This window comes from Miscanthus floridulus, chromosome 19 (genome assembly GCF_019320115.1).
Source record: "Miscanthus floridulus cultivar M001 chromosome 19, ASM1932011v1, whole genome shotgun sequence".
Lineage (NCBI taxonomy): Eukaryota > Viridiplantae > Streptophyta > Magnoliopsida > Poales > Poaceae > Miscanthus > Miscanthus floridulus.
Genome location: NC_089598.1, coordinates 76447611 through 76471964, shown reverse-complemented (window position 1 = coordinate 76471964; position 24354 = coordinate 76447611). Strand labels below are relative to the sequence as shown.

At 49.3% G+C, this 24354-nt stretch overlaps 3 protein-coding genes across 3 annotated transcripts; 2 read left to right on the top strand and 1 right to left on the bottom strand.

Moving 5' to 3' along the window:
* Positions 1–9853: 9853 nt before the first annotated feature.
* LOC136529061 (amino acid permease 1-like) lies at positions 9854–14084 on the top strand. The gene is made up of 6 exons (XM_066522113.1): positions 9854–10148; positions 12134–12367; positions 12522–12615; positions 12727–12944; positions 13023–13165; positions 13285–14084. The coding sequence occupies exons 1-6, from the start codon at positions 10079–10081 to the stop codon at positions 13894–13896; spliced, it is 1371 nt and encodes a 456-aa protein (XP_066378210.1). The 5' UTR covers positions 9854–10078; the 3' UTR covers positions 13897–14084.
* Positions 14085–14990: 906 nt separating this feature from the next.
* LOC136526208 (uncharacterized) lies at positions 14991–15839 on the top strand. The gene has a single exon (XM_066518953.1). The coding sequence runs from the start codon at positions 14991–14993 to the stop codon at positions 15837–15839; it is 849 nt and encodes a 282-aa protein (XP_066375050.1).
* Positions 15840–17111: 1272 nt separating this feature from the next.
* LOC136526207 (glycine-rich cell wall structural protein 2-like) lies at positions 17112–17975 on the bottom strand. The gene has a single exon (XM_066518952.1). The coding sequence runs from the start codon at positions 17973–17975 to the stop codon at positions 17112–17114; it is 864 nt and encodes a 287-aa protein (XP_066375049.1).
* Between the last annotated feature and the right edge of the window lie 6379 nt (positions 17976–24354).

Genomic DNA, 24354 nt, shown 5'->3' with positions numbered 1-24354 from the left:
ACAGTTTTCTTCGGTCAAGGAAGACTACAAAAAGTATGTCGTGCAAGTGATATACAAGACAAACATATTGAAGAAACAAATAATAAAAGAAATTACCCATGCTCGCGGGCATTTGAAGAAACGACGACCTCCATCTATTCCCTCGGTGAACATCTGCACTAGGCAGTCCTCACCATGATCTCAATTGGTTGTGCGGATCAGTGGGACAGCTATGTGAGATCAGATATGAAGAGCCAGCTGCAATGTTTGGACGTGGTTGTTCGTCGGGTGTTAGTTGATCCAATCCCTCATGGGTTTACCCCAGCAATGGATCATCCGGCACACATCGACCCTCCCGTTCTGGAACCTTACCTGCATGTGCAGATTGCGCCTACGGTTCCTGATGCTCAATCTGCCCCCAATGCGTTATTTGGAGATGGTTGTCATACTCATATTTTCGTGGCAGATCCTCCTTATGAGATCCCTTTGACATAGAATCATCCGAGTAAGTGTCTTAACCGCATGGTTTTTGGGAGCTTATCCCGTTCCTTACATCTATTTCTTTCATTCTTTCCTCATTTCTGTAATGACGTTGCAGGAGACATTCCTGAGAATATCGATGTGCCCCATGTTGCTGCGCAAGTGCACTTTTCAGATGGATTTTGTGGCTCCAATAATGTTGAAATTATGAATGATTTGGAGCCATATGAGATGGCTAGGGCTCTTGATTCTGATGATGATCGTCCTGTTGGAGAGCTGACGGAGAGTGATGTTGAGATGATGAGACGTATCTTTCCCGACCGCCGTGATCCTAGAGTTCATGAGTTTAGTGATCTTGCTCATTCTGATTTGGCGTTTGCAGAAGGACGTGATGATGAGCTCCTAGAAGCTCCTGAGGTCGGTCCTAACATGGTAATTGAGGAGGGGAGGGTGTTCAATGACCTCCCTACTTTGAAGAGGTGGTTGCAGGCTTTTGTAGTGATACGAAAGAGGCCTTACAGGGTATTGCATTCATATGTGGAGCGCCGTTACACAGTTGTGTGTGACAAGGAACGCTGCCCATGGAGGGATTATGCAAGGAAGCAACAGGTGACCGGAAAATGGAAGATCACAAAAGTAGTTGGGCCACACAATTGTGCTGACCATGAGCTGACACTGAGGCATCGGCAGTTGACATCTACCCTCATTGCCAAGCGATTGATGGGAATTTTGTAGGGAGAACTCAACATGAAGGTGAGAACAATTATCAGGACCGTTGAGGCGTTGTATGGAGGATATGTGATAACTTATGGTAAAGCATGGAGGGCTAAGCAGCGAGCGTGGAACATGATATATGGGGACTGGGAGGATGGGTATGAGCAGCTGCCAGTTCTTTTCAATGCAATCAAAGCGGTGAATCTAGGCATGCATTATGAGTACATCCCAAAACCTAATGCATGGAAGGATGGGAGGCAGATATTTTTTCGTGCCTTCTGGTGCTTTCCTCAGTGTGTCGAGGCCTTTAGGCACTGTCGTCCCGTCTTCTCCATTGATGGTACGTTCTTGATTGGCAAATACTAGGGCACACTTCTTATAGCCATATCCTGTGACGCGAACAGCAAGTTGGTTCCTTTGGCATTTGCTTTGGTTGAGAAGGAGAACAATGATAGTTGGGGATGGTTCTTGAGGCTAGTCTGGATACATGTGGTTGGCCCTGGCAGGGAGGTTGGTGTCATATCTGATAGGCATCAGGGCATACTTAATGTCGTGCGAGAGCAGTTAGAGGGGTATGCACCTTTGCACCATCGTTGGTGTACTCGACACCTTGCCGAGAATCTCCTACGGAAGGACAGTGTCAAGAAAAACTTTAATCTGTTGCAGGAGGCTGCTCGATAGCTTGAGGACAAGTACTTTAGGGAAAAGTTGGAGCAGGTCAGAACCGCATCAAATGCAGAAGGTAGACAATGGCTCACAGGTTTGATGAGGGATTTGGAGAAATGGACGAGAGCTCATGACGATGGTGGCTGGAGGTACGAGTTTCAGTACAGCAACATGGCAGAGTCATTCAATAAGTTGCTATTAGGGATACGTGGTATGCCCGTGAATGCAATTGTTCAATTCACCTTCTATAAGCTTGTTGCCTGGTTCAACGATAGACACGCCCATGCATTGCAGTTGAGTAGTGATGGAGAGATATGGGCTCCGAAACCAATGGCACACCTAGAGAAGGCAAGAGAAAGGGCTGGCACACATGAGGTTGCATGCTTTGACCACGCCACAGGGACTTATCAGGTCGAGCATAGGGGTGGTACAACGTCCGATGGCGAGGTCCGAGAATCGAGGATACATGTGGTTGTCCTCCAACATTTCAAGTGCACTTGTGGTAAACCAAGGCAATACCACTTTGTATGTTCGCATTTGGTGGCAGCAGCTAGGCATCGCTACTATAATATCGAGAGGAGGATACCTCACGAGTTCAGTGTCAACACGCTTGTGAACACATGGAGCCCTCGCTTCGTGCCTTTCCGGGATCCTGGAGAGTGGCCTCCTTATGATGGGCCAAAGTACATTACGGATCCAGCTTACCGTTGGAACAAGCGTGGATCAAGGCAGAGGACGAGGCATAGGATGGTTATGGATCAGATACCCGGAAGAACTAGGCGTGGGAGAGGAACTCTATTTGTTACTGATCCCGAGCAGTACGAGTGCGGCAAGTGCGGTAGACTTGGCCACAACTCACGAAGTTGCCATTGGCAGATTAGTGAGGTAGGACTATTGGTTTATAGTATTATTTTATATTTTGTCGTATCATATATTTAATTATGCATGTCTCAATTTATGCTTGTATTTGTGTCAATTATGTATACATTTATAAGTTCATGTTTCATTGTACATTGCAATTCTAATTCATTCACTTTTTTTGTAGGATGGAGCAATTCCACCTGCTCGACCCGACGTACAAGGAGACCCACAGAGGACGTCTCGTTGCGCTGGGGCAGGTAATAATCTATAAGTTTTATTCGTACGTGTGTTCGTGAAGTAACATGTGACTATGTTATATTCGATGCAGGACCTTCCGCACCTTCGTTCTAGGACCCACAGTGGGTTCTTGGACATTCGGTACGACGATAGGTACACTCCTTTCCTACAAAGAGCTGGCCTGGATGTCATCTCCTTTCAGGTTCATCGTGGGTTGCCCAAGTTCAACTCAGCGGCGATAACTGCGTTGGTAGACAGGTATTAAAGTGAATCATTGCCTCCATTCATGGCCATTTGTTAATGCAATTGACTTTTTGACAAGTAATCTTCCTTGGTCTTAAATATAGGTGGCGGCCAGAGACTCACAGCTTCCACCTACCTTTCGGGGAGATGACAGTCTCGCTTCAGGACTGTCAGAAGATGCTAGGCCTAAGGATTCATGGGAACCCAGTCACCGGGCAGTGCAGGTCAGAGGGATGGAGAGCACGAGTGGAGGCCTTCCTTGGGCGTGAGCTTGGCGAGCAAGGGGCTCGCACTTCTGGAGTTCCCATCTCATGGCTACGTACAGAGTTCGCACAGTGCCCCGAGGAGGCAGATGAGGAGACGGTTGTGTACTACTGCCGGGCGTGGATCCTACACCTTTTTGCTTGTGTTCTCTTTCCCGACGCGACGGGTGACAATGCGTCCTAGATGTGGATCCACTGCCTCAGTAACTGGGACCAGGCGGGTCAGTACAGCTGGGGCTCTGCAGTCTTGTGTTTTCTATACCAGCAGCTGTGCGAGGGGTGTCGTCGGTCTACGGCGAACCCGTCACTTGGTGGATGCGTGTACCTGTTATAGCTATGGATGTGGGCTCGTTTTCCAGTTGGTCGTCCAGAGGTACTGGCTCGTCGTGAGTGGTTCCAAGGTCAGCCTCTAAGTCGCCAGCCGACGTGGGCGTACCTTTGGGACCAGGTCAGGATTTCGCACACGAGGATAGACCGGGCGTACATTCAGTACACGAACGAGCTAGATTCGCTGACGGCGTCTAGTGTAAGTAAATTTTATTTTCCATGCACATATTAAAAGGATTAGTATACCATCTATCATCTTATTTGAACATGATGCAGGTAGAGTGGGAGCCGTATGGTGGAGAGGACGCACTACTTTTTTAGCTGAGCACCGTATGTGGGGCCGACGACTACTTCTATAGGATGAGGTGCCCTCTAATATGCTTCTATGCTATCGAGTACCACCTGCCAGATAGGGTTGCACGCCAATTTGGAGTGAGACAGCTTTGGCCTATGCCTCTGTTCTCGACTGGCGTTGACTTACACAAGTAAGTGTTTTGATATTTCAAATGAGTCATGATAATGGTCCATTTCTTATAATATGGTGCCACGTACGTGGATTAATGTAACGATGACATATGTGCAGGTTGGATCGTCAGAGGAACAAGAAGATTTTTGACTGGGAGAGGCACCACCAGTCCTACATTGAGGAATGGGAGGAGATGCACGACAACCTGGACGACAACAACGAGCCACACACGAACCGTGAGTTCAGGCGGTACCAAGCTTGGTACCAACGTTCGACAAGGTGCAGGCTCAGACTACAGTGGACCGAAGCTGACTATGCCGACATCGAGTCCTCCGACGATGAGGACACGACGTACGACCGGTCCACTCTTGTAGGAAGGCAGGTGGAGGCAGGACCGATCCTGGACAGTGTGGTAAGCCAATCGACTTATTTTGTTATGTTTAGTTACATAACAATACATTAGGTGTTCTTGGACCAACGTTAGGAGTTATCTATTATAGTTATTGCAACCTTCGCGCTGTATAACCCTTGTAATAAGTTACATTCTTGTACAAAAGAAAACAAAACTAAATGATATATGTTCAGAAGTCTTATTATTGAAAACATTGTTGCAGGGCAATACACTGAGAAGCTCAGTTGAAGAGATCGAGCGCGTTCGGCCTAGAGTCAATGATGACTACATACTTGGCTTCCTAGATGTAAGATTACAAATATTCTTTCAAACAAATCATTAATACGTTATATTCTTTCACTTAACATTGTTTTGTACAACAGAGGCTGTCACGTCGTCTATGCCGTGCGGCTGGTCGTTGTGGTTGTAGGACAAACACGACGCATGACATGTACGATCCTTCCGCAGGAAGAGGAGCCTTGGGTTCCTCTAGTCAAGCAGCTACAAGGGACGAGGAGGAGGATGAGGAGGCCGCCGACAACGATGACATGGACAAGAGGCACGATGAGCTTGGGCCCTCTCAGCTCCATGACGCTCCATCGACTCATCCTACACCGCCTCTAGGCACTAGGCGACACCATCCCTGTGACCCTTACACTCCAGGCACCAGCGCTCTGGGTCACAAGGGTAGGGGCAAGAGTAGGAGACAGTGAGGAACGTGGTAGATGTTACTATGAACTATTGTATTTACTTATCTTTAATTATTCGGGATCGTATGGACATTGTGGACTATTTGTACTTTGCATGACATATTATGTTAGTTGTGATATTCGTTGTGGTTGCATTATGCTTGTTGGATGAGTAAATGTTTAGAATATATATTGATGTCTCTGTTTGTAACTGTGGATGCTTCTAATACAAGACCGTATCTTGCGAATTTTTTGCGTGAATCTTTAATCATACTATACTTGTACAAAGGCACAAATGTAGTACACAGATTAACTATAAATTTATTACGTTTATAATCCAGGAATATTTGTACATACGCTGTGTACAAGAATCTATGCATTTTAGAGAATCTATGCTTTTCAGAGAATAAACATAGACTTTTCAGATACACGGACATCATCGAATTATCACATCACTGATATAGACCTCTCAGCTGCAAGGACAACATGCAAGGAAGCACAACTAAACTCTATCTCCACCATCCATCTTATGACTGTTTGGTCCAAGGGCTGAGGTAAAGCGGCACACGGATCGCTGACATGGCACATTGATAGGCCTCCATTCCTTCTCTCGACCTATAAATAACCACTCACTCCCTCTCATTCACACAAACAATAAGGAAGAAGAACACTCCTCAGCATTTGCTTTCGTTGTAGTACCAATGTCTGGAGGGTCGTCCAGAGGGAGAGGAAAGGGGAAGAAAACTACCTGGGGGTGAGAGGGTCCTCTTGGTCCTGATTTCTTTGAGGAAGCTCTTTATGAGAGGTTCCCAGTTGAGAGCAAAAGTGATTTCACCAAAGAGGCACCACTGACAGGATACGATGAAAGGAAAGAAGAGTGGCCAAAATGCATGCATGGTGAGGACTGCCTAGTGCAGATGTTCACCGAGGGAATAGATGGAGGTCGTTGTTTCTTCAAATGCCCGCGAGCATGGGTAATTTCTTTTACTATTTGTTTCTTCAATATGTTTGTCTTGTATATCACTTACACGACATACTTTTTGTAGTCTTCCTTGACCGAAGAAAACTGTGGGTTCAGTAGCTGGGTCGATCCTCGACCTATTTATCCGCATGCGGAGTACATCTACTACGTACAAGACCGTATCTTCGATCTAGAAAGGGAAGTTAGCAGCGGTTATAAGGACGACGAACAGGACGACAACAACAATGGTGCCGATTCACAGGAGGCACTCTGCAATGATCCATATTGCACCTTCCCTAACCACAAGAAAAAGGGGTCTCCCCCATCACCCCCGCCACCACCACCACCAACAATGGGAGGCTACTATGGAGAAGGTGCAACACAATTTGCTATGTGGCCACACTACTAGGATGACTTTATGTTTTTCTTGTGGAGAATCACAGGTTTAATTATCTAAGGCATGTTAGGTTTAATTACCGAAGGCATGGTTTAATTACCTAAGGCATGTTAGGTTTAGTCAAAGAAAACTATGTACCCAGGTTCGGTACCTGTAGTCACATGCCATTTAATGTGTTTCGTGTGTTGATTTCTATAATATCGTATGTCGTTAACTGTTTTTTGCAGCACGTGTTCAAATGGAAATAAGTCTGTATCATTAAGCGGAATATTAAGACCATTGATAATGAAAACAACCACATAATGAAAAGTTCGATACTATGTCACATTACACAACATATTAATAGTATAACTAAGTGCCGACAGTAGACAAAGGGGCAAATGCACCTCCAAATCCTCAATCTGAAACGTACTGAGTAAGCAACTCATCATCCGAGTACCAGTCCTCTACTACAACCCTGTTGCTGCGGCTAGGCTCAACTGCGTTGCTCTCACTTGCCTGTCGCTTGTAGTAAGCGGCCTCCGCTTCATCTATGGCCGCTGCGGCCTGAGTGAAGAACGCGTCATCATCCTCCTCTGCCTGTAAGCCCGCCTCTGCTAGAGCGATGAGCTCGCTCAGTCTGCCAGTGTCGTCGTCAGCCTCCTGCGCCTGAATGCCCGCCTCTGCTAGAGAGATGAGCTCGCTCAGTCTGCCTGTGTCGTCCTCAGCCTCCTACGCCTGTATGCCCGTCTCTGCTAAAGCAATGAGCTCACTCAGTCTGCCAGTGTCGTCCTCATCCTCGTCTCCATCATCACACAGCACAATCGGTGATTGAACGGTACGACAAGCTCGTGATCTATGGGCATCTAACTTCTTCTCCTCATATCTTGCATGAGCCACCTCTACAGAATGTTCCCCGCTGCAACTAATCCCTTGATGTATAAAATGCTATCAGTTAGCAACTCGATAATATTACATTTAAAACCAGGCAACGAAAAAAGGTTTTCAAGCACTCACTGGCACATAATGTAGCAACATGCTCGTCCAAGACCTGCATCTGTACTCTTGTCTCCTCCCTTGCCTCATTCCTTGCCCTCTCCTCCTCTAACGTCGTCCGCCTCTCCAGTCCCCATTTGTTAAGCCCAACATCGATCGGGTTATAAATACCGCGCTGTCTAGCAAACTCACACATCTTTTCTTTGTGATGTTTAACGAATAGGTTGACGTAGTCAGGTCCATATCCCCTCTTCCGTGCAATTACTTGCCTCTTCTTCAGTTCATCCAAGAACTTAGCTTGACCATCATAACATTCCCAACTGCATTTCCTAGTGCTCTGTTCAAAACAAATATTATATCATATATGTATTAGGAGAACAAACAAAATACGATTTCATGTTTACCAGAAATATAACGAACCTCATCATACTCAATCATATGGCCGCAATAATGACCTATTCCAAGCTTCGAATGGACTAGGCCATAGTTGGATTTTACACCACATTCGCACATGACAGGAGGTGCTTTGTAGATTACCCGTTCTTTCTTCTTTTCCTTAACCCTCGCGGTTCTTCCGGCCATTGGTTCTTAGGACCATACAACCACTCCTTGAAACGACACTTCGCCATTGAATACACCTAAATAATGAGACATTAGTACATAAACACATATAGCTCAAGATTTTAACATATACACTTTGCACTTACTTCATGTTTGTTTGGACACACAAACTCCAACGTATTCTCAAGGTTTATCACAGCTCGATCTCCGCAATCGCACAGAGAAGGTTCCTCGAGTCGTCTAACGGCGGCTAGGTGCTTCTCCTTAGCCGTCATTGCCGGAGGGTTAGGGGGGGTGGAACCCACCGCTTGAAGTGCTCACGTGGATGTCTCCCTCTAAACCAATCGTCGAAAAAGAGGTACCTAGGATCAAACTTTTCTGCACCATCGATCCACTGAAAGAAAAAGCACCTCTCATGGTCCTACACAACGAGATTCCAATAATATATTAGTACCATACTTAAACAAATAAAGATAAAGGATAGTACAAATAATTTCTTACATTAAACCGACTACATGTGTAGAAGCAACGCGCGGCTGTGTCCGGATGTTTCGATTGAAAAACATGGGCCGGGAAACCACAATCACAGTTAGGGACAGGAAGGTCAGGAGGAACGGGAGCATCTTTGCTAGACGCGTCGGGGTATAATTCTCGAGGACGACCCCGTTTTCGCCAAAACTCCTCCCAAAACATTTCTTGCATCTAACAAATATGATGTAATTTAGCAAACATAAATAAAAACATCACAACAAAATATCAATGAGAACCATAACTATAATCCAATAAATTTCGTTATAAGAACCAAAAGCAGTTAACATTATACCCTAAACCTAGGGTTTCTCATTTCATCCACAATAATAAACCCATAACATAACTACATGCGGCTTGGTTTGCTAGCATTTTCCACGCCTTGAAATGAACCTACGGTTGTATAATACATATATTGAGGGATACAATGAAACCCTAAGTGATGACGATTCTTAGTTTCAAAAATCCGACTAATATGTACCGAATCTATGCGAGAAAAACAAGGAGGTGAGCGAGTATACCTTGCTCTCGAAGATCTATGGATCAAATCAAGGTTTTCAAGGTCCAATATGTCGATTCGTGAGGTAGGATGAAGTGGCGAGAAAAAAAACCCGAGGAGAAAGAAGAGGAAGAACGCTCAGGGAAGAAGGCTGGGTTGGGGTTAAATGCAGGTAGCTCGGCGCCAGAGTGAATGGCGCCGAGCTCGGCGCCAAGATCTACGGCGCCGAGCTCGGCGCTAGAGTGGATGGCGCCGAGCCCCTTACAGGCCGTTTGCCCGTGGCCAGGACCTCGGCGCCAGTCACCGTGGCGCCGAGCCAAGGATCTATTTCTGGAATTCTTTCCGTCATGAGTCTATTTGAGAGAAACTTTCGAAAAAAAGGGTCAAATAGTAAAAAATTCGGTCTCATGACCCCGCGGGCCTTCTCCGTCTTCGGCCCCGCAACCGCGAAAGACGGGGAAGTAATGCAGCGCGACCATGACAGGCGTCAACCTGTGGTCGTTCCACGCCAATGTTTTATTTACTTCCCCATGCCACCCGCGCTGCTGCGCGCGTTCATTTCTTCATTTCTGTCGATCGATAGCGTGGCGCTCGATCGTTCCCTCGCCGGCGCCCCTTGCCTATATATAGTTTCCTCCGCCCCTATTCCCGCTCCCGACCACTGGCCGGCCGGCACCGCCATCGGAGCGCACACGTCCTGCTGGTGTCCTGCCACCGGGGCCGGGGGAAAAATCGAGCGAGCGAGAGGAAACCAACAGCTAAGCCCACATGCATTGTTTCTGCAGCTGAGGTCTCTGGGGCACGGGAGTAGTGGAGAGGTTGAGTGACGGAGGAGAGAGCCATGGACGTCGACATGCCAACCCGCGGCATCCATGGCGAGGTTGACGACGACGGCAAGGAGAAGAGGACAGGTAAATATAATTAACCTGCTTTAACCATGCATCACACTGAATCGATCTGGAGGGTTTCGCCGTCCTCCTCGATGTTTGATGAACATAAACATGGGGCAACCAAACGTGCATACATGCCTCACGCAAAGAAGGAAACTTTATTTTGTTGCGGCCGCCGTTCGGTCGTTGCAGCTGCAGCCAACGTGAGATGACAGTGGAGGCACCATGAATAGAGGCCGGTGCCAATGAGATTATTAGAACAATCTGTCATACTACGGATTATCAAGAAATGCGGTGCATCCTTGAAGTGTTTAGGACACATGATATGTCACAGTTTTGTGATACAGGCAGGCAATAGTTAAAAAAAGAGAGGTATACAAAGTAACATTTTCCATTTTAGTTGAACTGTATTGTATAGTAGAAATGATCAATAACTGCATTTGTTGTCAACTCAGTTACAATATCCTTCTGAGTGTAGGTTATGAATCAATTCCGTCCTTAGAAATCCATATTCCATTCTTATTTCAATGCCTTAACTTTATCTTAGCAGCACACTTAAAGCTCAACTAGTCCTGTTGTGTTGCTACTTAGTACTTACAGGCCTATTCCGTTCCAAAACATGGGAAATTTTGGTTTTTCTTCTAAGTCGAACTTATGTAATGATCAAAATTATAGAAATAATATGTACCAACATCTATAACACCAAATTGGTTTTTACTAAATCTACTATAGAATATATCTTGGTACTCGGTAGTGTATTTATTATGTATTGTAGATGTTAATGTGTTTTCTATAAATTTGGTCAAAACCAGAGAAGTCTGACTTAGGACAAAATTAGAACCTCTTACATTTTGGAATGGAAGCAGTAGTGTTGATTTTGTGCTATAAATTTCATTTTCCCCAATTATTCTTATTTTTTTCTACTGAGGCACACATTTTTGTTCTCTTTTGCACTAAAGAAAATAAAATTTTAGACTAAAGACTTTTGGTCCTGCTTTGAAATTAAAGCTTATTAAACATATTTTACTGGTGTTACGAGTTTACATGCAGAGTTCACACAACCAAAAGATATAGTAGCCAAACGCCACACAACACCTACTCCCCTTGTCACTCAACAGAAACAAACATAGAGCAAAATATAGCAACAAACATATGGGTGGCATCCGCATACCGCATGGAGTTCAGGTAACTGAGAGTTCATGTATTTTATGCTCCCTTCTTATCAATGAAAGCCAGTAACCGATCTTTTTAAAAAAAATAAAGAGTAAAGGGCTCCTAGCTAAGCTTAAAGGTTAAGTGTTTCGTGCGTTTGTCACATCTTGAAAGGCCATCCTTCATCATCTTTGAGTAACTCCTCTGGCTTCTAGACTTCCTCCTTCCTTACATCTTTCTTTCACCCATGTAAGAATCCGAGCACTTTGTAAGCCATGTTTTTGGGAGGTTTAACAAGAGTATTATTGAACACCCGATCATTTCTAGTCTTCCATAAACTCCAACCCACCACCACCAGAACTACAATCCTCCTCTCGCTGTCATGCCACGCCATCTATAAAAAATGATTTTTCAAAGATAACTTTGGCATGCCAGAGATCTCGAGATCCACACCATGTATAATGACGTAGATCCCATTTGGTATAACTATTAGGTTATTAGCTGTGTTAGCAGGGAGAAACCAACTATTTAATTGTTAGCTAGGTGATAGTTAATTAGCTGGTTTATTAGCTAAGGATCCAAACAGAATTCAGCTAATTTTTAGTAGCTAACTGTTTATTACGGATCCAAAGAAGTTCTTAGTGGAAAACTTTCCTGAAGCCTTCAGCTTCCAAAATATGTCATCTTCATCACTAAACTCCGATCCACTTGATCCAGTATATCCACTGTACCTCTTCTTCCCGTACCTTCACTTCAAAAGAAAAAAAAGAACAGAAATAGCTAGCTCATGCATGATTCTGATTCCCCTCCCTTGCGAAATCTGCAACCTTGTTTTCTATATATGCATGGCACAGGGACGGCATGGACGGCGGCGGCGCACATCATCACGGCGGTGATCGGTTCCGGAGTTCTCTCGTTGGCGTGGGCGATGGCCCAGCTGGGTTGGGTGGCCGGGCCGGTGATCCTGCTGCTCTTCGCGGCCATCACCTACTACACCTGCTGCCTGCTTTCCGACTGCTACCGTGTCGGCGACCCTGCCACCGGGAAGCGCAACTACACCTACACTGAGGCTGTCGAGTCCTACCTAGGTACTTATTACTTGCAAGCAGCACTTGACAAGAACCTGTTGATCACTTGCAAATTCAGACGATCAAATAGGCATCATGCAGTAAATTTACATGCAGATCGAGGTCAGTGTAACTGACATTGCAAGATCTCTTGCGCGTGTGTGCATGTGTGCAGGCGGGGGGTATGTCTGGTTCTGCGGCTTCTGCCAGTATGCCAACATGTTCGGCACCGGCATTGGCTACACCATCACAGCTGCTGCCAGTGCTGCGTAGGTCCCTCCAACTAATTAATAAACTTTTGTGCTGATTTAATTTAGTAACCAAACCAAATGATCGATCGATTTGATTGTCTTTGGCTTGGCTATATATGCACTGTGCAGGGCTATCCTCAAGTCCAACTGCTTCCACTGGCACGGGCACGACGCCGACTGCACCCAGAACACAGGCTCCTACATCATCGGCTTCGGCGTGGTGCAGATCATCTTCAGCCAGCTCCCCAACTTCCATGAGCTCTGGTGGCTCTCTGTAATCGCAGCCGTCATGTCCTTCTCCTACGCCACCATCGCCGTCGGCCTCGCCCTCGGCCAGACCTTGTCAGGTACGGTGGTATACATCTGTAATTGTCTCAACCAATAGCAATACATAGCACTACTCATTCTCTGGCTGGCACTGGCAGGTCCCACGGGGAAGACGACGCTGTATGGCTCGCAGGTTGGAGTGGACGTTGATAGCGCAACGCAGAAGATATGGATGACGTTCCAGGCTCTCGGCAACATCGCGTTTGCCTACTCTTACACCATAATTCTCATTGAAATCCAGGTCAGGAAAGCTGCTTACACTCTTACTCTAATGGCCTCCAACACCTAAACGAGAGCATCAACTTGTTGGCCGCAAATAAAGTTGTTCGTGGTGGTGATGGCCGGGTATGTACGGTGCAGGACACGCTGCGATCTCCGCCGGCCGAGAACAAGACGATGCGGCAGGCGTCGATCGTGGGCGTGGCGACGACGACCGGGTTCTACATGCTGTGCGGCTGCCTGGGGTACTCGGCGTTCGGCAACGCCGCGCCGGGGAACATCCTGTCGGGCTTCTACGAGCCCTACTGGCTGGTGGACTTCGCCAACGTGTGCATCGTGCTCCACCTCGTGGGCGGCTTCCAGGTGTTCCTGCAGCCGCTGTTCGCCGCCGTGGAGGCCGACGTGGCAGCGCGGTGGCCCTGCGCCACGCAGGAGCACGGCGGCGTCAACGTGTTCCGCCTCGTGTGGCGCACGGGGTTCGTCGCGCTCATCACCCTCTTCGCCGTCCTGCTGCCCTTCTTCAACAGCATCCTGGGCATCCTCGGCAGCATCGCCTTCTGGCCGCTCACCGTCTTCTTCCCCGTCGAGATGTACATCCGTCAGCAGCAGATCCCGCGGTTCAGCGGCACGTGGCTGGCGCTGCAAACCCTCAGCTTCTTCTGCTTCATCATCACCATCGCAGCCGGGGCCGCCTCGGTGCAGGGCGTCCGCGACTCGCTCAAAACCTACGTGCCCTTCCAGACCAGGTCGTGATGCATGAACAAGGTCCCGTACGTCGTCATTACGTGCAGTACTGGTTTACGCGTTTTCTTTTGTATGCAAACAAGATCCTTACGTGCTCATCGGTTTGGAAGCTGCTCAAGCTCCTTGATTCTAAAACAGGTATTTGTGATAGTGGATTGTGGCTTGCTTGTTTTGCGATGATAATAGAAGGACGAGTAATAGGGTAGGAGCAAATCCTCGTAGGTGTTTGGCAATTCTCCTTCATTCTTGTGGCTGACTGCGGAAACAGCCTCCCAAGGCACTGTAAAATCTAACCAATTACTACAATCATCAGCTAACCAACAAAGGCAATGCTACGTTACAACCTTTACCTATAGGTAATATCTCAAATCAATCCGAGCCATTCATTTTTTCACATTTTATGAATTATTTAATAAATTAAAAAAAATCCAGGAAAACAAAAATAAAACTTATCGGTGGATTGCTAAATGAACTTTGACAATCGTTATACATGTTACTAAGTTGTGGCCTCAGTACGGGAAACTGGTAATTTACCGAGTGTCGAATACTTTGCCGAGTGCCAAATATCGGGCACTCGGCAAAGACTCAGTTTGCCGAGTGTAGCCGTCGGCAAAATAAAACACTCGGCAAAGGCTATTTTGCCGAGTGCCTAGTACTCGGCAAAATATAGGCACTCGGCAAACCTTAATATGCCGAGTGCCAGGCCCTCGGCAAACTAGAGCACTTGGCAAATATTGTCAGAGGTATAACGGACCCAACGCCGGCAAAATAAAACACTCGGCAAACTATAAGTTGAAAATTTCGGCAGAACCTCCCCTGTACGGGGAGGTTTTCAAAACCTGCAAGAAAAAACAGGCACGATGGCCGACAACCACATATCAAGAGAACAAATACGGCACAATGGCCGATAGCTAGATATATATTAATCCACCACCAACACACTACCACCACGACCACACCACCACCACCACAACCACCACACTACCACCACCACCACCACAACCTCCACCACCACCACCACTACCACACCACCACCACCACAACCACCACACTACCACCACAACCACGACCACGACCACACCACGACATCCACCACAATGACCATGACCACACCACCACATCCACCACAACGACCACCATTGCATGCCACCACCACCTACACCTACACCTACACCTACACCTCCTCCTTCACCAGCATTGTACACCATGAAGCGAGGGAAGGGCATACATGGACGCCAGAGGCCGTGGACGGGGCGAGGGTCACGGACAGGGCGGCGTCAAGGGGCCGGGGTGGGGCACCTCCTCCTCCTCTCTTCTCGGCCTCCTCTCTTCTCCTGTTCCCCTTCTCCTCTTCCTCCCTTTCTCCCACCTTCTGCTCGGAACGAGGGCGGGCATGGCGAACAGTGTGGACGGGGTTGGCGGGTGGCGCAGGGTCCTCCTCCTTCTCCGGTGGCCGGCGGATGGCACGGAAGTTCTCCTCCTCCTCGGGGCGGGCTGGCCGGCGGGCGTGGGCGGGCAACGCGACCGGGGCGGGGCACCTCCGGCGGGTTGAGGCGAGTGGCGGGGTGGGGCTCCTCCGGTGGCCTGCTCCTCCTCCCTCCTCCTCTGGCGGCCGGGGGCCGAGGGCGCGCGGGGTGGCGGTGGCGGGGTGGCGGTGGCCGGCCGGTGGGCGTGGGCGGGCGGCGCGGCCGGGGCGGGGCACCTCTGGCGGGTTGAGGCGAGCGGTGGGGTGGGGCTCCTCCGGTGGCCTGCTCCTCCTCCCTCCTCCTCTGGCGGCCGGGGGCCGGGGGCGCACGGGGTGGCCGGTGGCGGGGTGGCGGTGGCGGGGGCGCGCAGGGTGGCGGTCGCGGGGTGGCCGGGGCCGGGGCGCGCGGGGTGGCGGTGGCGACGGCCGGGGCAGCACGGGGCGGAGCGGGGCGGCAGAGCTTGGTGGGGCGGCGCGGGGAGGCTAGGCGGCGGCGCTGTGTGTGGTGTGTGTGAGTGTGTCGGCTGGGAGGCCGACGTATTTTTTTTAACCGCCCATAGCTTTGCCGAGTGCTAAGATCTACGACACTTGGCAAAGAAGATTCCCTTTTTTTATTTAAAAAATATTTGCCGAGTGGCAGGCGTTAGGCACTCAGCAAATAATTAAGTTTGTCGAGTGCCACGGATTGGCACTCGGCAAATTTTTTTTTTGATTTTGGCCACCAATTTTTTTGGTAGCCCTACAACAGTACCAGGAACCACATATTCAAATTTTGCACATTTTGACTGATTTTTTCTATATTTCATTAGTTTATTCCATTTTGTTGATTTTTTTCGGAAAATACGAGCTTGAACTGCAGGTGCATCGAATATTGGATTTGAATGATTCGAAAAATGACATTCATGTTTGTGAGTGTAAGTTTAGGCCAAATCCAGGAACTAACCTGAAATTTCTATCAACTTGCTCATGAGGCAACGCCACCAAATTGCGTGCGAGTTGTTTTTTAATTCCATAAAATGCAAACAAAATCGAAAAAACATGAAACTTGTGGAGATGCCGTGTTATCGTATGCGTAGGCTGTGGTAAAAATTTGAGAAAGTTTCGAGCACGTTGAAACATGTGGAGCATGGTACGTGACAACGTGCTCGAAACTTTCTCAATTTTTACCACAGCCTACGCATACGATAACACGGCATCTCCACAAGTTTCATGTTTTTTCGATTTCGTTTGCATTTTATGGAATTAAAAAACAACTCGCACGCAATTTGGTGGCGTTGCCCCGTGAGCAAGTTGATAGAAATTTCAGGTCAGTTCCTGGATTTGGCCTAAACTTACACTCACAAACATGAATGTCATTTTTCGAATCATTCAAATCCAATATTCGATGCACCTGCAGTTCAAACTCGTATTTTCCGAAAAAATTCAACAAAATGGAATAAACTAATGAAATATAGAAAAAAATCAGTCAAAATGTGCAAAATTTGAATATGTGGTTCCTGGTACTGTTGTAGGGCTACCAAAAAAAATTGGTCGCCAAAATAAAAAAAAAATTGCCGTGTGCCAATCCGTGGCACTCGACAAACTTAATTATTTGCCGAGTGCCTAACGCATGGCACTCGGCAAAGTTTTTAAATAAAAAAAGGGAATCTTCTTTGCCGAGTGCCGTAGATCTTGGCACTCGGCAAAGCTGTGGGCGGTTAAAAAAATACGTCGGCCTTCCGGCCGACACACTCACACACACCACACACAGCGCCGCTGCCTAGCCTCCCCGTACTGCCCCGCCAAGTTCTGCTGCCCCGCGCCCGCCCCATGCTGCCCCGGCTGTCGCCACCGCCACCCCGCGTGCCCTCGGCCCCCGGCCCTGGCCACCCCGCGACCGCCACCCCGCGCGCCCCCTCCACCGCCACCCCGCTACCAGCCATCCCGCGCGCCCTCGGCCCCCGGCCGCCAGAGGAGGAGGGTGGAGGAGCAGGCCACCGGAGGAGCCCCACCCCGCCGCTCGCCTCAACCCGCCGGAGGTGCCCCACCTCGGCCACGCCGCCCACCCACGCCCGCCGGCCAGCCACCGCCACCCCGCCACCGGCCACCCCGCAACTGCCACCCCGTGCGCCCCCGGCCCCTGGCCGCCAGAGGAGGAGGGAGGAGGAGCAGGCCACCGGAGGAGCCCCACCCCACCGCTCGCCTCAACCCGCCGGAGGTGCCCCACCCCGGCCGCACGCCCGCCCACGCCCACTGGCCGGCCCGCCCCGAGGAGGAGGAGAACCTCCACGCCATCCGCCGGCCACCGGAGAAGGAGGAGGACCCCGCGCCACCCGCCAACCCTGTCCACACTGTCTGCCATGCCCGCCCCCGTTCTGAGTAGAAGGTGGGAGAAAGGGAGGAAGAGGAGAAGGGGAACAGGAGAAGAGAGGAGGCCGAGAAGAGAGGAGGAGGAGGTGCCCCGCCCCGGCCCCTTGACGTCGCCTCGTCCGCGACCCTCGCCCCATCTGTGGCCTCCGACGTCCCTCCGATGTCCAGGTATGCCCTTCCCTCGCTTCATGGTGAAAGAGGAGGTGTAGGTGTAGGTGTAGGTGGTGGTGGCGTGCAATGGTGGTCGTTGTGGTGGATGTGGTGGTGTGGTCATGGTCGTTGTGGTGGATGTCGTGGTGTGGTGGTGGTGGTGGTGGTGGTGGTAGTGTGGTGGTTGTGGTGGTGGTGGTGTGGTCGTGGTGGTGTGGTCATGGTGGTGGAGGTTGTGGTGGTGGTGGTGGTGTGGTCGTGGTGGTGGTGTGCTGGTGGTGGATTAATATATATCTGGCTATCGGCCATCGTGCCGTATTTGTTCCCTTGATATGTGCTTGTCGGCCATCGTGCCGGTTTTTTCTTGCAGGTTTTGGAAACCTCCCCATACAGGGGAGGTTCTGCCGAAATTTTCAACTTATAGTATTGTGTTTCTTCTTTTGCAGAGAAGAGCACGTCAGAGGGGACTCGGTGACCCCGATCCTCTTCGTCGGCGTTGCGGGTCTGCCTGCACAGCATCGCCTTGTCACTGCCCCGACTCGCCACTGCCCCGCTAGCTTGACTCCACCGCCACCCTAGGTATAAATAAGCCCTCCTCCCGTATCATTATCTTAGATCGCGTAACCCAGTTAGGCGTCTCCCGTCCGAAAGAGATACGGTCGTAGGTATGCGGATCTTTTCATATCTACGACCGTATCTGTTTCGGATTGTCCACGTTTTTTGGACAGCACGCGGATGCGTAGATGAGTTAGTTTCCATGGTCTGCTCCGGTCCGAGACCGGGTTTCGGCAGCTCTTCCCTGTTGTTCTCCGGATACACACTCTCCCTGCCAGGACGTGTATCGGGAGAACAGCGGGGAGGTGCCGCTGAAATTCTGTCTCGGATAGGAGTAGAGCATGGAGACTAACCTCATCTACGCATCCGCGGGTGGGATTAGGACCTATCCTTCACCTATTAGATAGTAGGAACGTCGTGTAGATGCAATTGCTGGTTTTATTACTCGCTTATATATATATATATGTCAGAGGATGGATAACCATGACTGGATGTACACGGGCCACGCAGAGATGACCCCAGAATGGATGTGCAATACCTCTGCTTTCTTAGACCATGCATTTGGCCCGGCTGCTCAAGGGGCAAGTCGGATGCCGTGTCCCTGTAGCAAATGTGACAACAGGAAAAGAAAAAATAGGAAGAAGGTGGGGGGAAGATCTTTGCAAGTTTGGATTCACGCCAAACTATACCCGTTGGATCTTCCATGGTGAAGCGGATCGTATGAGTGAGGAGGTGGTGAGACAATGCCTCGAGGATTTTGATGGTGATGCCAGGGTACCAGACATGATGGATGACTTTCATGAGGCACAGTTTGGTGAAGGAATGGAGGAGGAACCAGAGGAAACCGTAAAGGCGTTCTACGACATGATGTCTTCGGCACAGCAGCCCCTTCACGAAAAGACTGAGGCTTCGTGACTGGATGCCGTTGGACGCCTAATAGGGTTCAAGTCGTAGTATAGCCTGAGTCAAGACGCCTTCGATGCTATGTTGGTAGTTGTTGGGACCCTGCTTCCAGAGGGTCATGTTCTGACGAAGAACATGTATGAGTCACAGAAACTTCTTCGTGCACTAAAGATGTCGTATCAGCAGATCCATGCTTGTCCGAATGGTTGCGTCCTATTTAGGAAACAACACGAGACAGCAACGCACTGTCCAAAGTGCAAATCCTCTAGGTTTCTGGAGGTAGACTCTAGTGATGGCCAGAAGAAGCAGCTTGATATCCCCGAGAAGGTCCTACGGTACCTTCCTTTCATACCGAGGATCCAATGGCTATTCATGATAGAGGAGTCTGCCAAACAGATGACATGGCACAAAAATGGCAAAAGATACAATTCTGAGAAGATGGTACATCCATCCGATGGTGATGCATAGGTCCACTTTGATGGTAAACATCCCGGTAAAGCTGAGGAGGCTCGGAATGTACATGTAGCGCTGGCAACAGACGGGTTCAATCCGTATGGAATGATGGCGGCCCCGTACACTTGTTGGCCCATGTTCGTGATCCCCCTAAATCTTCCCCCCGGCGTCATGTTTCAACCCAAGAACGTATTCCTGTCGCTCATAATTCTCGGACACCCAGGGAACAATATGGGAGTGTTCATGGAGCCTCTGATTGATGAATTGATCGATGCTTGGGAAAATGGGGTACTGACATACGACCGAGCTACAAAGAGGAACTTCAAAATGCATGTCTGGTACCAGTACTCCCTGCATGACTTCCTAGCGTATGGCATATTCTGTGGGTGGTGTGTTCATGGGAAGTTCCCATGCCCAGTATGCAAGGAAGCTGTGAGGTTCAATTGGTTGAAGAAGGGTGGCAAGTTCTCTTCGTTCGACGAACATCGTCGATTCCTCCCTTCTAACCATCCATTCAGACGAGACATCAAGAACTTCACGAAAGGTGTTCGAGTCACTGACCCTGCACCTCAGATGATGACCGGCGCCGAGGTCCGTGCTCAGATAGAGGCTCTCAAAATTGATGACAACAAAGGTGGTTTTATTGGATATGGTCAGGATCACATGTGGACTCATATATCGGGCTTGACTAGGCTCCCCTATTTCAATGACCTCCTTCTTCCACACAACATTGATGTAATGCACACTGAAAAGAATGTCGCCGAGACACTTTGGGCAACACTCATGGACATTCCTGATAAGACAAAGGACAACGTTAAGGCTAGACTAGACCTGGCAACATTGTGCGATAGACCAAAGCTAGTGATGAAGCCTCCTGCGCCCGGCAAGAAATGGAAAAGGCCTCATGCCGATTTTGTCTTGAAAAAGGATGAAAGGAAGGAGGTATTGCGGTGGATCCAGACGTTAATGTTCCCTGATGGGTATGCGGCGAATCTGAGGAGGGGAGTGAACTTGTCTACTATGCGAGTCTTAGGGGTGAAGAGTCATGACTACCACATATGGATTGAACGGCTTCTTCCTGCCATGACCTGGGGATATGTCCCCGAGAATATCTGGCGCGTGCTAGCAGAGTTGAGCTATTTCTTTCATCAGCTTTGTGCCAAGGAGTTATCTCGAGCCGTGGTTGTTGACTTAGAGAAAGTGGCACCTGTGTTGCTCTGTAAGTTGGAGAAGATCTTTCCTCCCGGCTTCTTCGTGCCGATGCAGCATTTGATTTTGCACCTACTGTACGAGGCACGAATGGGGGGGTCCCGTGCAGGCCCGTTAGTGCTATCCAATCGAGAGATGTCTAAAGGTTCTTCGCAAAAAGTGTAGAAATAAAGCCAAAATTGAGGCGTCCATGGCAGCGGCATTCATTATGGAGGAGGTGTCAAACTTCACAATAGCATACTATAAGGACAACCTTCCAAGTGTGCACAATCCACCCCCTCATTACAACGACGACGAGAGTTCATCGAACCTCAGCCTTTTCAAAGGGCAACTCGGAAGCGCAAGCGCATCGAGCACCAAGACCTTGCAGTATGATGAGTGGCGCACTATCATGTTGTTTGTGTTGTTGAACCATGATGAAGTGAACCCATATTTGCGGTAAGTTCTCAATGAGCTTGTTACATACGCCGTCACTATCCTCCATCCATCCAACCCCCTTGTATCTCGTTTTTTTAGGGAATTTCTGGATAAGTACTAGCAAGAGGATTGGGCTCCTTCCCCTCAAGAACAAGATAGCCTTCTCAAAGATGGTGTGCTCGATTTCATTTTCTGGTTTAGTAAGAAGGTACCGTCCAATTTACCTCATTCTATCTTTGACTCACCACTTTGCTCATACGAGCGAGTAATGTAACGATCTATCTGGCCTCACTTTGCAGGCCAGCACGGATGTGGAAATGAGTGATGAGTTGAGACAGGTTGCCAATGGCTTTGCCTATAAGGTCAAGTCATTTACCGTTTCTGATGTGAATGGATATCGCTTTCACACAACAAGACACGAACAGAGTCGCCCAAACCGAAGAACCATGAATACCGAAGTTTGTACGCCTGGCACCGATGACCGTGACTACTACGGCATAGTCGAAGAAATATACGAGCTCAGATTTGAGGGTCGTAAACCTCTTAATCCAGTCGTATTCAAATGCCATTGGTTCGATCCTGATGTAACGAGAACGACCCCTGAGCTTGGGCAAGTCGAAATTTGGTAGGATTCCGTCTATCGAGGCGACGATGTCTATATTGTGGCTCAATAGGCCACGCAAGTTTATTATCTCCCATGGGCGTGCCAAAAAGACCCTAATCTTACGGGTTGGTACCTTGTGCACAAGGTATCGCCGCACGGTAAAGTGTCTGTCCCGAACGATGAAGATTACAACTTTGACCCAAACACATACGATGGAGAGTTCTATCAACCAGAGGGGCTAGAAGGGAGGTTTGACATAGACATGTCTTCGCTGATGGGCATGGAAGTACACAATGACATTGATGAGGACGATGGAGATGAGGTGCAAAATGCCAACGACTTACAAATGCTTGAGCGATTACGTTTAGGCGATGATAATGATGACAACGTTGGAGATGAGGTCGATTTTTTCGACAATATTGATAGTGATGCCGATGACAACGAGGGAGATGATGACAACGAGGGAGATGATGATGAGGGAGATTATTTCTAATTCATGTAATACTATATTATTATTATTATTATTAATTTGCAATTATGTTTCGTTCATTTTCCATCTCTTTATAAGGACTTACAAATTCATTTTGCATCTTTGTAATTGCAGGAACTCGACAAAATGCCTGGGGGGGGCAGAGGCGTCTCCACTCGCTCTACACGACACCCCCCGCTCAGGAGGATGAGGAGCCGCCACAGAGACATCGACGAGGAGGACTAGGACCGGCCGCCCCGCGGCCGTCCGAGGACAAGGCCTACGCCTCGCGCCCCGTCGCCCGAGGAGGACCAGGTGGCGGCCTCCGGGGACGAGGGCGACCAGGGGGCGGCCGTGGGGGACGAGGACGACTAAGCGGCGACAGCAGGGGGTTCTGCTTTGTCTGGCCACGAGGAGGCGGCGACAGCAGGGGGTTCCTCTTCCTCTGGTGGGTTGACCGTCTACTTGCGCGGGCCGCCGACCCTCCCGTGGAGGCCGATCCCAGTTCACCAGCGCCCGATGATTCGACCCGTGGGCAACGAGTACGTAACCATTCATGTTTTCTCTACTTGTTCATATGACATGTTGACAATCAAAATGGAGACTAATAATTCTTCTTAATGACTCATGCAGCAACTGGGAAGTTGTGTCCGGAGCCGGCCAGGTACGCCAGATCAATGGCATCCTGAGCCTTCTGATTCGGGAGCACTACCCTGGCATGGTCACCGTCGTAGGCACCAACGGCAACGTGACTATGCCGCCCTAGATGTGGGACCACTTTGGCCTCGCCACGGACAACGTCGCAGGCACCAAGGCAGCGCGGATTAAGCAGGAGCACTGGGTAAGTCTTCATCGCACTACATTGGTCAATTTATTGTATTCATTGGTCATTGTTAAAATAATGAAATGATACATGATGCATGTTGCAGGACTTCTTCAGGTGCGCCCCGGGGTACGAGGGCCGGGCAGAGCGAGTGCAGGACAAGGTCTGCAGGAACCGACTCTCAGACCTGTAGCACGAGACGTGGCTCCAATGCATCATCAACTACAACGGGAATGTCCTTGGTGATGTGGTGAGGAAGCAGGCGGCCAGGACCATGACGCTCACCAAGGAGCAGTACCTCCAAGTTAGTACGAAACATTAATACTGATTCCTTCCATGAAGAATAGGTAGGCTTCATTTTATCTTTTGACATGTTATATACTTAATGGTCTGCAGATGTGTCCTGATTGGTGCGCCAAGGACTGAGCCTGCTGGGCGGCCATTGTCAACAGGTGGTGCTCGAATGAGTGGATGGAAAAGCACAACATCCGTCGGGACTGCCGCCTGCAGATGGGTGGTGTGCCACACCACCAAGGCAACCGCCACCTCGGCGCGTACGCCCAAACATGGGTAACGCTCTTTATATTTATTTCTTTATTCATTCGAACACTCAATTCTCATTACTTGTAATCATCTTGGTGTTTTCCTCGTAGTCCCAGTCGCATGGTGGCCAGGAGTGCAACGAGTTCATGGCATACGCCCTGGCACACAAGGGCAAGGCGACAGCCTCAGACCTCACCTACAACCCGGAGGACCCACCCGAGGTGTACACCAACACGAGCGTCCACAGCAAGCTCAGCGAGTACTCCTCGGTAGCTCGCACGAGCCATGGAGAGGACTTCGATCCGACCTCCCAGCCCCTGGATGCGGACCTCGTGATGAGGCTTGGAGGAGGGAAGCAACACGGCCGGTACTGGATGGCGAACAGCCAAGTTGACACGGCCTCTACTCCCACCCTCTCCCAGATTCAAGCAAGGAGCACGAGCTCCTCCCTCCCTATACGACCTCGGCAGCAGAGTGCACAGCAGCAGGTGGCGGAACTCTAGGTTAGTCCTGTTTTATTCGTCGTT